The sequence below is a fragment of the Ranitomeya imitator genome, chromosome 1 (genome assembly GCF_032444005.1).
Source record: "Ranitomeya imitator isolate aRanImi1 chromosome 1, aRanImi1.pri, whole genome shotgun sequence".
Taxonomy (NCBI): domain Eukaryota; kingdom Metazoa; phylum Chordata; class Amphibia; order Anura; family Dendrobatidae; genus Ranitomeya; species Ranitomeya imitator.
In genome coordinates this window covers 710,448,544-710,466,602 of record NC_091282.1, presented here as the reverse complement: position 1 = coordinate 710,466,602, position 18,059 = coordinate 710,448,544, and the positions used below count along the sequence as shown (strand labels likewise).

Sequence of the window (18,059 nt, the reverse complement as noted above, 5' to 3'; positions counted from 1 at the left end):
ATAGTTAATAAATAACATTTCCCACATGTCTACTTTACATCAGCACAATTTTGGAAACAAAATTTTTTTTTGTTAGGGAGTTATAAGGGTTAAAAGTTGACCAGCAATTTCTCATTTATACAACACCATTTTTTTTTAGGGACCACATCACATTTGAAGTCATTTTGAGGGGTCTATATGATAGAAAATAATGAAGTGTGACACCATTCTAAAAACTACACCCCTCAAGGTGCTCAAAACCACATTCAAGAAGTTTATTAACCCTTTACGTGGTTCACAGGAACTGAAACAATGTGGAAGGAAAAAATGAACATTTAACTTTTTTTTGCAAACATCTTAATTCAGAACCTTTTTTTTAATTTTCACAAGTGTAAAAACAGAAATGTAACCATAAATTTTGTTATGCAATTTCTCCTGAATACGGCAATACCCCATATGTGGGGGTAAACCATTTTTTGGGCGCACCGCAGAACTTAGAAGTGAAGGAGCGCCGTTTGACTTTTTCAATGCAGAATTGGCTGGAATTGAGATTGGACGCCATGTCGCGTTTGCAGAGCCCCTGATGTGCCTAAACAATGGAAACTCCCCACAAGTGACACCATTTTGGAAACTAGACCCCTTAAGGAACTTATCTAGATGTGTGGTGAGCACTTTGAACCCCCAAGTGCTTCACAGAAGTTTATAACGTAGAGCCGTGAAAATAAAAAAAATCGCTTTTGTTTACACAAAAATGATCTTTTCGCCCACAAATTCTTATTTTCACAAGGGTAACAGGAGAAATTAGACCACAAAAGTTGTTGTGCGGTTTCTCCTGAATACGTCGATACCCCATATGTGAGGGTAAACCACTGTTTGGGTGCACCGCAGAGCTTGGAAGTCAAGGAGCGCCGTTTTACTTTTTCAATGTAGAATTGGCTGGAATTGAGATTGGACGCCATGTCGCGTTTGGAGAGCCCCTGATGTGCCTAAACAGTAGAAACCCCCCACAAGTGACCCCATTTTGGAAACCAGACCCCTTAAGGAACTTATCTAGATGTGTGGTGAGCACTTTGAACCCCCATGTGCTTCACAGAAGTTTATAATGTAGAGCCGTGAAAAAAAAAAAAAAAATCGCATTTTTTCTACAAAAATGATCTTTTTGCCCACAAATTTTTATTTTCACAAGGGTAACAGGAGAAATTAGACCATTAAAGTTGTTGTGCAATTTCTCCTGAGTACGTCGATACCCAATATGTGGGGGTAAACCACTGTTTGGGCGCACCGCAGAGCTTGGAAGAGAAAGAGTGCCGTTTTACTTTTTCAATGTAGAATTGGCTGGAATTGAGATTGGACGCCATGTCGCGTTTGGAGAGCCCCTGATGTGCCTAAACAGTAGAAATCCCCCACAAGTGACCCCATTTTGGAAACTAGACCCCCCAAGGAACTTATCTAGATGTGTGGTGAGAACTTTGAATGCCCAAGTGCTTCACAGAAGTTTAGAATGCAGAGTCGTGAAAATAAAAAATATTTTTTTTTTCCACAAAAAAGATATTGTAGCCCCCAAGTTTTTATTTTCACAAGGGTAACAGGAGAAATTGGACCACTAAAGTTGTTGTCCAATTTATCCTGAGTATGCTGATGCCCCATATGTGGGGGTAAACCACTGTTTGGGCACACGGCAGAGCTCGGAAGGGAAGGAGCGCCGTTTTGGAATGCAGACTTTGATAGAATGGTCTGTGGGCGTTATGTTGCGTTTGCAGAGCCCCTGATGTACCTAAACAGTAGTAACCCCCCACAAGTGACCCCGTTTTGGAAACTAGACCCCCCAAGGAACTTATATAGATGTGTGGTGAGAACTTTGAATGCCCAAGTGCTTCACAGAAGTTTATAATGCAGAGTCATAAAAAAAAATATATATATATTTTTCCACAAAAAGGATTTTGTAGCCCCCAAGTTTTTATTTTCACAAGGGTAACAAGAGAAATTGGACCCCAGAAGTTGTTGTCCAATTTATCCCGAGTATGCTGATGCCCCATATGTGGGGGTAACCCACTGTTTGGACGCACGGCAGAGCTCAGAAGGGAGGGAGCACCATTTGACTTTTTGAGCGCAAAATTGGCTATCGTGTTTGGAGACCCCCTGATGTACCTAAACAGTGGAAACCCCCCAATTCTAGCTCCAACCCTAACCCCAACACACCCCTAACCCTAATCCCAACCTGATCCATAATCCTAATCACTAACCCTAACCATAATCACAACCCTTACCCCAAAACAACCCTAAAGTCAACCCTAACCATAACCCTAATCAAAACCCTAAATCCAACACACCCCTAATCCTAATCTCAACCCTAACCTCAAACCTAACCCCAATCCCAATACACCCCTAATCACAACCCTAACCTTAACCCTAATCCCAAACCTAACCCTAATCCCAAGCGTAACCCTAATGCCAACCCTAACCCTAATACCAACCCTAATCCAAACCCTAACCCTAATCCCAACTCTAACCCTAACTTTAGCCCCAACCCTAGCCCTAACTTTAGCCCCAACCCTAAGGCTACTTTCACACTTGCGTTGTTTGGCATCCGTCGCAATCCGTCGTTTTGGACAAGAAACGGATCCTGCAAATGTGCCCGCAGGATGCGTTTTTTGCCCATAGACTTGTATTGCCGACGGATCGTGACGGATGGCCACACGTCGCGTCCGTCGTGCACTGGATCAGTGTTTTGGCGGACCGTCAGCACAAAAAAACGTTGAATGTAACGTTTGTTTGTACGTCGCATCCGCCATTTCTGACCGCGCATGCTTGGCCGTAACTCCGCCCCCTCCTCCCCAGGACATAGATTGGGCAGCGGATGCTTTGAAAAACTTCATCCGCTGCCCACGTTGTGCACAATTTTCACAACGTGCGTCGGTATGTCGGGCCGATGCGTTGCGACGGCCCCGTACCGACGTAAGTGTGAAAGAAGCCTAACCCTAAATTTAGCGCCAACCCTAACTCTAAATTTAGCCCCAACCCTAACCCTAAATTTAGCCCCAACCCTAATCCTAGCCCTAACCCTAGCCCTAACCCTACCCCTAATTTTAGCCCCAACTGCTCATCTCCTGCCGGCCGGCAGATGGAGACAGATGGCGGGCACACTGCGCATGCGCCCACCATTTTCTTTTGCCGGCGGCCAGGAGGAGCAGCAGGAGGACCCAGGGACACAGGTGAGTATGATAGGGTCCCCGAATCCCCCTATTTCTCTGTCCTCTGATGTGCGATCACATCAGAGGACAGAGAATTACACTTTGACTTTTTTTTTTGCGGTCGCCGGTAAACAGTTAATTACCGGCGATTGCAAAACAGGGGTCGGTAAAACCGACCCCGATCATGCTCTTTGGGGTCTCGGCTACCCCCGGCAGCCGAGAACCCAAAGATTCTCGCGGGGCCCGCCGGCGGGCGCACTGCGCATGCGCCCGCCATTTTGAAGATGGCGGCGCCCACCGGGAGACACGAGGAGCATCGGGGGAGATAGGTGAGTATTGGGGGGCTACCTGGGACCCCTTTTCTCTGTCCTCCGATGTGCGATCACATCGGAGGACAGAGAAATTAAAAAGAGATCGCGGTTTTTTTTTTTTTGCGATCACCGGTAAACGGTTAATTACCGGCGATCGCAAATGCGGGGTGGGTTAAAACCCCCCCGAATCATGTTCTCTGGGGTCTCGGCTACCCCCGGCAGCCGAGACCCCGGAGAAAATCCGACTCTGGGGGGCGCTCTTTACTTTTTCCACAGCGCCGTTAATTAGCGGCGCTGTGGTTTAAGTACCCTTAGCGGCCGCCGTTAAAAGGCGTATCGGCGGTCGCTAAGGGGTTAATATGGGGTGCTAGGGCCCCGAGATGTGGCAGCAGCTCTTGGCTGAAAACCAAGCCCACCTGTTGGAACCAATGAGAGCTGGAGTTTGCAGTAGACTTAGGTGCTTGTGGGTGTGGTCTTCAGCCACACCTTGGCGGGATCTGGAAGCTCTAGAAGACTATTTACCGTATATACTCGAGTATAAGCCGACCCCAGTATAAGCCGACCCCCCTAATTTTGCCACAAAAAACTGGGAAAACTTATTGACTCGAGTATAAGCCTACGGTGGAAAATGCAGCAGCTACCGGTGAATTTAAAAAATAAAAATATATGCTCCATACCGTTCATTATTGCCCCATAAGATGCTCCATATAAAGCTGTGCCACATATAATGCTCCTTACATTTCATTATGGCCCCATAGATGCTCCATATAAAACTGTGCTATATAGAATGCTCCATACATTTCATTATGGCCCCATAGATGCTCCATATAAAACTGTGTTATATAGAATGCTCCATACATTTCATTATGGCCCCATAGATGCTCCATATAAAACTGTGCCACATATAATGCTCCATACATTTCATTATGGCTCCATATAAAACTGTGCCACATATAATGTTCCATACTGTTCATTATTGCCCCATAGATGCTCCATATAAAGCTGTGCCACATAAAATGCTCCATACCATTCATTATGGCCCCATAGATGCTCCATATAAAGCTGTGCCACATATAATGCTCCATACCGTTCATTATGGCCCCATAGATGCTCCATATAAAGCTGTGCCACATATAATGCTCCATACCATTCATTATGGCCCCATAGATGCTCCATATAAAGCTGTGCCACATATAATGCTCCATACCATTCATTATGGCCCCATAGATGCTCCATATAAAGCTGTGCCATATATAATGCTCTGCACCGTTCATTATGGCCCCATGGATGCTCCATATAAAGCTGTGCCATATATAATGCTCTGCACCGTTCATTATGGCCCCATGGATGCTCCATATAAAGCTGTGCCATATATAATGCTCTGCACCGTTCATTATGGCCCCATGGATGCTCCATATAAAGCTGTGCCATATATAATGCTCTGCACAGTTCATTATGGCCCCATAGATGCTCCATATAAAGCTGTGCAATATAAAATGCTGCTACTGCAATTTAAAAAAAAATATGACATACTCACCTCTCTTGCTGCCTGCAGCTCCTCAGCGTCCCGTCTCGGCGTCTCTCCGCACTGACTGTTCAGGCAGAGGGCGGCGCGCACACTAATACGTCATCGCGCCCTCTGACCTGATCAGTCAGAGCAAGAGGACGGAAAGACGGAGCGGCGCTCGGCGGGTGGAACATGGACAGGTAAATATGTAATACTCACCTGCTCCCGGCTTCCCTGGCTCCTTATCCCGGACAGATGGTCTTCGGGTGCCGCAGCCTCTTGCTCTGTCAGCGGTCACTGGCACCGCTCATTACAGGAATGAATATGCGGCTCCACCCCTATGGAGCGGAGTCCATATTCATAACTTTAATGAGTGGTGCCACGTGATCGCTGAACAGGGGAAGAGTTGCGGCACCCGAAGACCATGGGAAAGGCAGGGGGAGCGCCAGGAGTCCCGGAAGCAGGTGAGTATGCGACAGACCTCTCTCCCCCTCACCCGCCGATCCTGCCGCCGACCGTGACTCGAGTATAAGCCGAGAGGGGCACTTTCAGCCCAAAAATTTGGGCTGAAAATCTCGGCTTATACTCGAGTATATACGGTATTTACCTGCAGTTCTTTATTTAAAATGAATTAAAGAGGTTGTTCACGATTCAAAATAAGGCTCTGCTTTTCTCAGCTAAAATCTAAGTATATTTTTAAATTTTGTATACATAGACTTTCAGCAGAGCGTCGTCAGAGTTTCAGCAGAGCGTCGTCAGTTTTAACAGTGCGCTATCAGTTTTAGCAGTGCCGTCAGTTACAGCAGAGCGTCAGAGTTTCAGCAGAGCGTCATCAGAGTTTCAGCAGTGCATCGTCAGAGTTTCAGCAGAGCGTCGTCAGAGTTTCAGCAGAGCATCGTCATTTTCAGCAGAGCGTCGTCAGAGTTTCAGCAGAGCGTCGTCAGAGTTTCAGCAGAGCGTCGTCAGTTTCAACAGTGCGCCATCAGTTTTAGCAGTGCCGTCAGTTACAGCAGAGCGTCAGAGTTTCAGCAGAGCGTCGTCAGAGTTTCAGCAGTGCATCGTCAGAGTTTCAGCAGAGCGTCGTCAGAGTTTCAGCAGAGCATCGTCATTTTCAGCAGAGCGTCGTCAGTTTCAGCAGAGCGCCGTCAGAGTTTCAGCAGAGCGCCGTCAGAGTTTCAGCAGAGCGCCGTCAGAGTTTCAACAGAGCGCCGTCAGAGTTTCAGCAGAGCATCGTCATTTTCAGCAGAGCGTCGTCAGAGTTTCAGCAGAGCGCCGTCAGAGTTTCAGCAGAGCATCGTCATTTTCAGCAGAGCATCGTCAGAGTTTCAGCAGAGCGTCGTCAGAGTTTCAGCAAAGCGTCATCAGAGTTTCAGCAGAGCGTCGTCAGAGTTTCAGCAGAGCGTCGTCAGAGTTTCAGCAGAGCCATCAGTTTCAGCAGTGTCCTCAGAGTTTCATGAGAGTATCGACACAGTTTCAGCAGTTTCTCGGATGTGGGGCAAACAAAAAGGAAAAAAAAACAAGTTTCTCTTGCTTTTCCTATCAAAAAGTCCGCAAAAAACAGACAGCACATGGAAGACATCCGAGTGCTGTCCAGTTTTTTCATGGACCCATAGACTTGCATTGGAGGTTTTGATCCGACACTTGTATCTATATCGAACAAGTCTCTGCGATTTTGTGCAGACCACTTGGTTCGACCCCCCAAAAATCTGGGTATGTTAGCGCAATCATAACCTGTCATAGGTACAAATTATTTTTGTGAAAAACACAGATAGTACTTGTACGTGACAAAATGGGCTACTGAATGTAATAGGTAGGAACATTAATAAGTTTGTGACCTTACCAAAATAAGCCTCTTATTTATCCTCTCTACTGCAAATGAAAGGTTAACGTGCAACGCAGCACGAGAACCGATTTCAGTGCCAATCCAAGCCTTCAGAATGATCACAAATCTGATTTTTCCCTGCTCTCTGCCAGCATGTGTAGAGTCCCAGGTTATAACCTGCAGATGGTGCCGGGAGACCGATTCCTCCCATTCTCTGACCCCCTTCTTCTAGGATCTGTCAAGCTGTTTTGAGAAATGTGCAACAGCACAAAGCCACTATTGTGAACCTTGGCGGTCATCTCTTCCCACTGAGAAGAAGCTCCTGCTGCCCCTGATTGGTGTCTACAGGAACAAAGACGCAGACTTAGGCTCTCATCAAGAGAACCAAGCCAAGCGCTGCTATCTGGCTGTAACATATGCCACTACGAATGGCTGGCCTCTTGGGTTTGTGAGAGGGAAGCGTCCCTGCAAATTGTGCATGCCTTTGTCATGGGCATGGCAATGTGAAAACGGCATTGGATGACTAAAATGGGGAATACCTGGTTTTCCTATTGTGAGCAGCAGATGTGAGGGGACCACAAAGCTTCGGCAGAACACTGTCTCGTCCCAATGGGAAACCTTTTTTTTTCTTCTAATATCATGTAAGGATTTGGTATCAGAGTGCGCCTAAGCCAAGATGCACAGCGCAGCATAATCATTGCCAAAGGTAACCCTAAAATAATTACATTATAGCTCAATCTATAGCAATGGCCAAGGCGAAAAAAAGCACCCATGGACACCGCAAAGCAAATATGTTTATTATTTTTTAATTTATTTATTTTTGGAAAGTGGAAAATGGGGGCAATTTAAATATTTTAAATTTTTCTTTATTTTTTAGTCCCATTGGTGAAATTGTGGTTCTCCTGAGAAGCTCAGCCTGTGATCGGGTTTCACCAGAGGACCGATAAGACGGAAACAGAGGCCGTTAGCAGACCCTAGTCTGTCATAGTAAAACATTGGCGTCATTTAAGTGCCGCTTTTAGATATTGACAGCGGAAGTTGAATAGTTAAACTTCAGCGACTGTTGCAAGCTCCGCTTGCGGCAGTTACAGCCCGATGTCGGCTGCGTAACACAGCCAGCGAGTGCCTGGTACTGGGCAGGCTCAGCTCCTGAGCCAGCTTCATTCTTAAAGGCCATCTATGATGAAAATCTACGACCTAGATCGTTGATGAGAGCCATGAATAAACAAGCTTTTTACACCATGAAGAAGGACTAGCAGTTTGAAACGTGTTGGAGTTTTAAGTCGATGAGGTGTATAAACATGAATATATAATAAAGTTGGAGAATGTGATCGCCGGATTGGTTGCTGGATCGTAGATCATACGTTTTTGGACTGCTAACTCTCTCGTTTGGCTGCGACCATCACCGACACAAGGGAGACACAACCATCAGATGGAGGGAGCCGGTTTGTCTTATACCTTGTGTTTCATCAGTTTGCATCCATTTTTTGTCTCCTCTATCAAAACTATTTTTTCATTGACAGATTAAAAAAAAAATGCTGAAAAACGAACATCTTTCTTTTTTTCACCTGTTTTTGACAGATGCCTATAGACTAGAATGGCAAAACCTGATCTGCAAAAATAGATAAAGAGGACACGCTCTGCGTTTATGAAACGGGTAGAAGATCTGTTAAAAGAAACAAAACAAAAAAAAACAAACAAAAAAAAAGCAGCCAGTGCACAGATCAGAAAAATTGATGTGTGAATCAAGTCTTATGGCTGTGAAAAATTAAAAAACATCATTAAAGAGTTCTTGGTGATCTAATTTTTTTTCCAAGTCCACCTAGTTAGAAAACACACTGTTGGCATCTAAGATCAGATCTATTAGTGACTTATACATGCATACATCTAAAAGGTTAAAATAGTGGGAGAGCAGCTAAGCGAATCCTAAGAAATTCACCTTTATTACAAAATATTAAAATCCAAAAAATCCATCCAATACCATAAGGAAAAAGCAAACGCGCGTCATTAGCTTAAGGTAATGACTAAGGATTGTCTGAAATGCGTCTGCTTTATCCTTATGATTTTAGATGGATTTTAATATTAATATTTTGTAATAAAAGGTTATTTTTTCAGGACTTCTTTTGTTGAATTTATTGCGCCTTCCTGGATCCTGCAGTACTATGCGTTTCTGTACAACCGGTATCTTTCCCTTCCCTTTTATCCTGGTAACATTTCATAAACGTATATTTTGTCTGGCTAGCCAACAAACAGAAATATTTAATAATCCGCACCCAATTTCGCTGAGCTAAAGTTTTTTTTGCTGTATACCTTATCTAAAATTTTAGCAGCAGACAGCCACAAAATCAAAATTAAGATTGTAATTGACCCGAGGGTTGGATAAAAATCGTAAAGCAAGTCAAGGGGTCCATGAAAAAAAAAATCGGACTGCACTTGGATGACATCTGAGTGTGGTTTGATTTTCATGGACTGTCAAAAAGGAGAAGAATGTGGAGAATTTTTTTTTTCTTGACTTATGGGAAAAACTGATCACACTAATTGGTCCATTTTCCTCATACGGGAGAAAATCGGATGCCTAAATGGGGCCTTACATAACTGGCACGGATAAAAATGATTTCGCCCAATATTCGCTTTGTAACAAAAATCAGCCGAAACTAGAACGCCTGCAAGAGATGGTCCACCTGGAAAAGAAACAGTTAATAGTGTATTATGGCGACAATAGCAGCGCTGACCTGACTACTATCCGGTAGAGTAAAAGATTGGGGTACGAACCCTTTAGTACCAGAAATAATGCCATAGAAAGGTGAGGGATGACAATGCCGGCTGGCTCTTTGCTGAACTCCGAGGCTTTTAAAGAAATTATCGCAGAGGAAAAATAACCCATCTATCAACAGGTAAGTAACACACAACGGGCTGACACCAAAGCATCTCCGGCTCCTTCAGAAAGGAGCAATTGTTCCTCAGATCGCTGCCTGTTGTACCTTCTCTCTGTAATTGCAGGAGGCAGCTGTTAAAAGTGGGCACTGGAGACTAAATGCAGCGGCTTAGAGGTTGGGAAAAAGCTGGCACACTCGCTGGAAGAGAAGGACACGCTCGGGGAGGGCGAGAGACCTCAGAGCCAGAGCCACGGGCAGTGATAGAGACAGATTGCTGTAATTCTGCCTGATTGATCCAAGAAGCAACTTGCGATCAATAAACGGCCTATTTCGCTCAGGAGCACAAATACACATTTGTTAAAACTCTTACACCCCTAGACAGAAGGCCATGAAGGGGGCTAGCAATTTTTTTTCTCCTAACAGTGGATAGCTGAATATCTGCCTAAAAACCCTGCAATCTATGTGTTTTAGAAGAAAGGGAGGGAAGATCGCCGACGAGCACAATTATCTTTTTTTTCTTAAAGACTTATTATTTGATTCTCAATTTATTAAGAAGGTTCCAGGTCTCGGAGAAAAAAAATAAGAAGCTGATTTTCTCCTTCCACTATTCATTAGTTGCCAACACAGCATGCTTATGACCAATTATCCAAAATCACCCTACTCCCACCTTACATCGCCATGCTCCCACCTTACACCGCCCTGCTTGCACCACACCGCCCTGCTCGCACCTTACAACGCCCTACACCCACCGCTCTGTTCGCACCTTACACTGCCCTGCTCCCACCGCACATTGCCCTGCTCCCACCACACATCGACTTGCTCCAACCTTACACTGTCCTTCTTGCACCTCACACCGCCCTGCTATCACCTTACACCGCCCTGCTCCCACCACACATCGACTTGCTCCCACCTTACACTGCCCTGCTCGCACCTTACACCGCCCTGCTCCCACCACACATCCCCTTGCTCCCACCACACCACCATGCTCCCACCTTACACCGTCCTGCTCGCACCTTACAACGCCCTACTCCCACCGCACATCGCTCTGTTCGCACCTTACACTGCCCTGCTTCCACCGCACACTGCCCTGCTCCCACCACACATCGCCCTGCTCGCACCTTACAATGCCTTGCTTGCACCTTACACCGCCCTGCTCCCACCACATTGCCTTGCTCCCACCTTACACCGCCCTGCTCACACCACACATCGCCCTGCTCCCACCACACATCGCCATGCTCCCACCTTACAACGCCCTGCTCCCACCACACATCGCCTTGCTCCCACCTTACACGGCACCGCTCGCACCTTACACCGCCCTGCTCCCACCTTACACCGCCCTGCTCACACCTTACACTGCCCTGCTCGCACCTTACAACGCCCTACACCCACCGCTCTGTTCGCACCTTACACTGCCCTGCTCCCACCGCACATTGCCCTGCTCCCACCACACATCGACTTGCTCCAACCTTACACTGTCCTTCTTGCACCTCACACCGCCCTGCTATCACCTTACACCGCCCTGCTCCCACCTTACACCGCCCTGCTCGCACCTTACACCGCCCTGCTTGCACCTTACACTGCCCTGCTGGCACCACACCACCATGCTCCCACCACACATCGCCTTGCTCCCACCTTACACCGCCTTGCTCGCACCACACATCGCCCTGCTCCCACCACACATCGCCCTGCTCCCACCACACCACCATGCTCCCACCTTACACCGCCCTGCTCGCACCTTACACTGCCCTGCTCGCACCTTACACTGCCCTGCTCCCACCGCACATCGCCCAGCTCGCACCTTACAATGCCTCACTCCCACCTTATAAGTCAGAGCTCACTCATACAGAAGTCTTTTGGGTGGGATTGTCAACTCCAGCCATCACTGTAAAAGGGGCATTTACTTCACTTGTATATATTAAAAAAATCCAGTAAAATTGTGTAAACAGAAAACTCATTTTGGAAGTAACCCCAAATTATTGAACAACGTGCAAAGACTAGAGAAGATCATTAAAAAAAGGACATGTCCGCTCTCCTGCACATAGAGAATATCTGCATTTCTCCTAAAATAATATTGCAAATCTACGTTGTGCCGATCCTTTGTTATTTCTTCTGGAAATGTATCCGGAAGTAGGCAACTGAAGTAATGGTGGTGTCCATACACAATCTGATACTGTGAGATCAGTGCTGTCAGGGTCAAATTGTGACGTCACCCACCCGTTGCTATCTACAGTGCCAACATTTTAGATGTTACGCAGAGAGTTAAAAGAATTTTCCACTATTTTGATATTGATGACTGTTCCTCAGGATATTTGCTTGGCACTCCCGCCAATCAGCAAGATGTAAAAGTATATGTAGCAGAGCAGTCAGACTGCCACTGTTTTGAATGTCTCACGGTTGTTAAGACAGGCTGTTTGTTAGACAATCCCTGCATTGCTGCGTCTGTCGAACAGCCGCGAGAGATGCAACCGCGGGGACTCAGATATATTATTCGAGCATGCCAAAGACACACTATTAGTACCCGAGCATGTTTAGATAACACTTTATCCCAGCACGATGGCTCATGACGAATCTTGAATTTTTTGCTACTTTTACATGCCTTAGATGGTGCTGCAGATATCACCCATGCATGGAAAAGTTGCAGGTCCTAACGCAAAATGGATAGCCACCATGGCGTGCATCACAATATGGCTCTAATAAACCTCCATTTAGATCTGTCACACAAGGTGGTGCCCGAAGGACCCACTGCCTGGGGAGTCTGAGGGAATATAGCACATACAATCAGAAGACCAGTTATGGCGCCTCCAACAGCAATGTAATATATCCCACTTATGCATTTCCGGTCCCCCGGCTCAATTCCTTCATTGCTAGAACGAATGGAGGACTATAGGACCATACAGGTTAGAATTAGGACAGTTCTCTTTTCCTGTCCCTGTGTTCGAAGTCAAACACATAAAATCTGAGCAAAGACGACACACACAGCACAATCCCTGTATTACAGGAGACAAGAAGATATAAACTCCAGCACCTGAGACTTTACCGTATGCAGAAAGGATACAAGTTCTGGTACAACGGGATCAGAGATTTAAGTGCTCGGCTAGCGTTAATGGCGGTGGCCCGAACCAAGCCTGGAAGTATTTTACCATTCACAATAGCGCCATCAAAAAGTGGTCCAAAAAACGGGATCTACAGGGGGAAAAAAAAGTGTTAGAAGAAAAGGCTACCTGCAGAATAAGTAAAAATTATCATCCCTTAGTCAGGCTAAATTACTATGGTGAAGTTCCAGTTTGGGAAAATTTGGGGTAAAAATCTGGCATCGAATTTGTCACGAATGCGGTAAATGGTTTGTCTCGTTGGGGCTTGAGCACCAAATGTTTCAACCCAATTTGCTTTAACTGTTTCAGCATTTTGAAATTTCCAATACTCTTTTAAAATCCATTTTCTTTGATCTGTATTTAAATTATTTGCCATTATGGGTTATCTGAATTATCTGAAAAGAAAACAGATTTGGGGGAGAGTTATCTGTGAAAACTGGATCTGTGAAACTGATTCAGCTGCCCTTAGCAACCAATCAGATTCCACCTTTCATTTTCCAAAGAGTCTGTGAAGAATGAAAAGTGGAATCTGATTGGTTGAGAAGGGCAATTGAGTCAGTTTCACGTTACACCGTTAAATGTCCCCCTTCATAACCCTATTACACATACTGTCCACATACTTTTGGACCACCCTGTAAATATATATATATATATATATAACAAACATAAAAGGTAATATATTGATAAAAAAACAAAAAAATAGTTTATTGAAAGTAATAAAACATAGTTTATTAATAATAATAACATATAAAAATAACAGTAATAAATAAGAAGAATCCTGGATACGTTTACTACACATTGTAGGAAAGTCAGGTAAGAACCAGGGCCTGTGTTCACCTGGGAGCTCTCAGTCGCATGGGGATGTTGAGCAGAGTGGGGTGTGCTGCTGGTGAGTGATCAGCCAAAATGTGAATGATAGCTGGGAGGAAGACAAGCCTGGGTCTCTCTGAATGGAAACTGCACGGCTCACCTAGGAAAGCTAAGCAGTCTGTGTGTTGGAGCTGCAGAGGAACATGTGGAAGTTGAAGCCACTGTTCCTGGAGTTGAACACTTCTGTTGGTGCTGGAAGCTGCTGGAGCTCAGGTTGAAGAAGATACGGAGACTGCTAGTACCATACCTCTTCGTTGTGTAAAGTTTGCTCCAGGAGAATGGATTGTACATATCACCTTACTGTGTCTGGGAAGCAGAAAAGACCTCTGGTGTTGTCAGTCTTAGCCAGTAGCTGAGAGGAAGAGGACTGAAATCTGTTTGTGTGAGCCCGCACTGAAAAGTGCCAGCTGAATGACCTGGTTATTTGCTGTGATACCTTTGTGCCCAGAAGAGGCCGTTAAGTTTTGAACCCATTGGTGTTTTATAAAAGCAATAAAGAACGTGTTTGGACAAAACCACATTGCCTGTGTGAACACTGCCTAAAGCCTACCTGATAAGAGTGAATCCCTACAGCATCTATATATATCTATATATATATATATATATATATATATATATATATATATATATATATATATATAGCATCGTGATTACTCGCTAATCCCACCCCCTGCACAGTAGCTCCGCCCCCACCACCACACATAATCCCGCCCCCACCCCATTACCACACAATCCACACATCACTACACACAATCCCGCCCCCCACCACATCACCACACATAATCCCACCCGCCCACCACATCACCACATAATCCCGCCCCCAACACATCACCACACATAATCCCGCCCCCCATCACTTATAATCCCACCCCCCCACCACATATAATCCCCCCACCACATCACACATAACGCCACCCCCCACCACATCACCATACATAATCCAGCCCCCCCACCACACATAATCCCGCCCCCCCACATCACCACACATAATCCTGCTCCCCACCAGATCACCACACATAATCCCGCACCCCCATCCCATTACCTCACATAATCCCACCCTGCCACCACACATAATACCACCCCCCCACCACACATAATCTCGCTCCCCCACATCACCACACATAATCCTGCCCCCCACCACATCACACATAAAACCCGCTCCCCCACCACATCACCACACATAAAACCCGCCCCACACCACATCACCACAGATAATCCCGCCCCACCACATCACACATAATCCCCCACCCCATTACCACACATAATTCCGCCCTCCACCACATCACCACACATAATCCCACCCCCCGCCACACATAATCCCACCCCCCACCACATTACTACACATAATCCCGCCCCCACCACATTGCCACACATAATCCCACGAGGCTCCGTCCCCACACATTACCACACGAGGCTGTGTCCCCACACATTACCACACGAGGCTCCATCCCCACACATTACCACACGAGGCTGCGTCCCCCCACATTACCACACAAAGCTCCTTCCCCACAAATTACCACACGAGGCTCCGTCCCCACACATTACCACACAAAGCTCTGTCCCCACACATTACCACATGAAGCTCCGTCCCCACACATTACCACACAAGGCTCCGTCCCCACACATTACCACACAAGGCTCCGTCCCCACACATTACCACACGAGGCTTCGTCCACACACATTACCACATGAGGCTCTGTCCCCACACTGGTATTAACTTCATTTTAAGTTAATTTACCACCTGCGTAAGCGCTATTGAATGTTGTAATTATTTACTTTACTTTAATCACCAGCAGCATTAATTAGATAGCAATGAGCGTGCCAAGCGTTAGCTGGCTGGAAAAAGCTAGTATTATATATACAGATACAAGGGTGCATTTATTTATTACTCTCTGTTGTCAGCCATTCAGAAGCAGGAGAAAGAGTGACAGTAATGCTCTGTAGTTCATGACCTGTCCCTATGTCATGAACCGATTCTCCAGTGATGAGAATCTTTGTTATTTCCAATGGAAGGATTAGTGAGCCTTTAATGATGGTGGAATTGGGAGAAACATAAAGAAGCGGATGTGAATCTTACTTCCGGTTTCTTCATAATCTGGATGCTGAACATGTGATTCTTCATGGGGTAGATGACTAGTAGCACGTCCCCAAACTCTGTGGGTATTATGCCTCTGCGATACTCTCTGCTGTGCTCCGACCATACAATGTGGACTTCATCATTGCCGAGGTGACGAAGCTGCAGATGGAAAGGAAATTGAAAGGGACATTAAAAAGTGAATGAGAATAATTGGGAATAAAAATGAAAGCCAGCTGTTATCAAATTTAATTTGCTGGGAAAATGTAATCTACTTTGCTGCGTTAAGCCTGGTAAGGACAGGCAGACAATAACGTGTGAATGTGAGAAATGGAGCGTGCTGAACTCAACTTTTATAACTGGATTGTATACACTGGTCTACGAGGACGTACTGAGAACAACAGGACGGCATTCTTGTTCTAGAGATCAGAGGCACAGGCTTCATCCCTGTAACAGGAAAGGGCTCTGTAATTGAAGGGAATCAGTTATCAGTTTTTTGCTATGTAATCTAAGAGCAGCATGATGTAGGGCCTTAGACCCCGATTCCAGTGATGTGTCACTTACAAGGCTGTGCATTACTGTTTCTATAAAAATCAGTGTTTATTAACAGGAGATTATCACTACATGACTACGTGTCTAGTGCCTCCTAGTCAAATGCTGTATGTAACCACACCCCCAGCACTGATTGGCAGCTTTCTGCCTATGCAAATTGTACACAGAAAGCTGCTAATTAGTGCTGCGGGCGGGATTATACAGGGCTCAGCATTCCGAGCTGTGCTAGATCTGTGTCACAACTGCAACACCCAGTAAACTAAGCGATCCATCGCTGGAATTCTGACTGGGATATTTAGGTGTGCAGGATCCTTTAGCCCTTGCCAGTTGTCAATGTTCTATTGGAAGTATTGGTTCTCTGCCTGGCCTCTCCTGCCTGCTGCCATTTCAGCAAAAGATAAGTGTCTGCTTCATTTTCTTAGGCACACAGGCTGTGTGTCTATTTTCTGTGCTGTTCATAGTTTCTATTTTGTTCCAGCTTAGACTGTCCTGTTGTTTTCTCAGTCTGGTTGGATTCGCTGGAGTCGCAGATATACTCTCCACATCTTTAGTTAGGTGGTGGAGTTTTTGTATTTTTCTGCTGTGGATATTTTGTAGTTTTTGTGCTGACCGCTTAGTATCCTGTACTATACTTTCCTATCTAGGTAGAAGTGGCCTCCTTTGCTAATCCTGTTTTCCGCCTGTGTGTGTCTTTTCCTCTCCTACTCACCGTCATTATTTGTGGAGGGCTGCCTATCCTTTGGGGGTCTACTCTGAGGCAAGGCAGTTTTCCTATTTTCCATCTTTAGGGATATTTAGTCCTCCGGCTGTGTCGAGGTGTCTAGGTCTGGTTAGGCACACCCCACGGCTACTTCTAGTGTCTGTGATAAGATCAGGGTTTGCGATCTGTATAGTTACCACTACTCCAGCGAAGGGTTTTTTCATGCTGTTCCAAGGCCGCCTGATCATAACAGGGTAGGTGGAAAGTATCTAATGCATGTGAAAACAATGTGATTATACTAAATAACAGTGTCTTAATGTGATCTTGGGGCACAGACAGCCTTGGGACTCTATTACAGGCCACCAAAGTTGAGAGAAGCTCCTCAGTCTTCAAGGCACTGAGTAAGCCCTGTCCTAGGATCTCCACTCGATTATGGTGTGATCACTCTTGATGGCAGAGCTGTAGGTATTATATGGCTGTAAAATATGGCCCTTTCAAACTTTAATGACTAGCAATATCTTTTTTTTCCATTTAGATTGTTTTCATATTTTTTTGCCATGGGAACTTTTTTATTACTTATATTTCTTTGCAGACATTTTATATATGCACATATTTTTTTTATATAATTTGTATCAAAAGAGATCTCTCGGAAACATACATACAGTGGAAAGATTGAAGCATTTTTTTTTTTTTTTTAAGAAAAACATCCAAGCCCAGATAGGTTTTTCCAAAACCTACATCAGGTCTTCCAGAAGAATGTGGGACAGTGTGTCTCATAAGACCAAGGTTGAAAATTTTGTCCATAATTCCAAAAGGTATGTTTGGCTCAAAGCAAACACTGCGCATCACCATGAGAACACCATACCCACAGTGAAGCATGTTGAAGACAGCATTATACATTGGGGATGTTTTTGGGCAGTTGGAACTGGAGCTTTTAGTCAAGATAGAGTGAATTATGAACAGTTCCTCATATCAGTCAATTTTGCATCAAAACCTTCAGGCCTCTGCTGAAAAGCTGAAGAGGAATTCCACCTTTCAACACAACAATGACCCTAAGCGTACCTCCAAGGAAACAAATGGTTTAA

General features: G+C 45.3%; 1 protein-coding gene across 4 annotated transcripts in view; it reads right to left on the bottom strand.

The window, feature by feature from the left end:
* RALGAPA1 (Ral GTPase activating protein catalytic subunit alpha 1) overlaps positions 1 to 18,059 on the bottom strand; it is a 314,621-nt gene that overhangs the window by 25,525 nt on the left and 271,037 nt on the right. For all 4 annotated transcript variants that reach the window (XM_069732024.1, XM_069732041.1, XM_069732049.1 and 1 more), the window contains exons 37-38: positions 15,726 to 15,884; positions 12,742 to 12,869 (exon numbers count right to left, since the gene is read on the bottom strand). In XM_069732024.1, the coding sequence (XP_069588125.1) occupies positions 12,742 to 12,869; positions 15,726 to 15,884 (287 nt within the window). The remainder of the gene's footprint in view (positions 1 to 12,741; positions 12,870 to 15,725; positions 15,885 to 18,059) is intronic.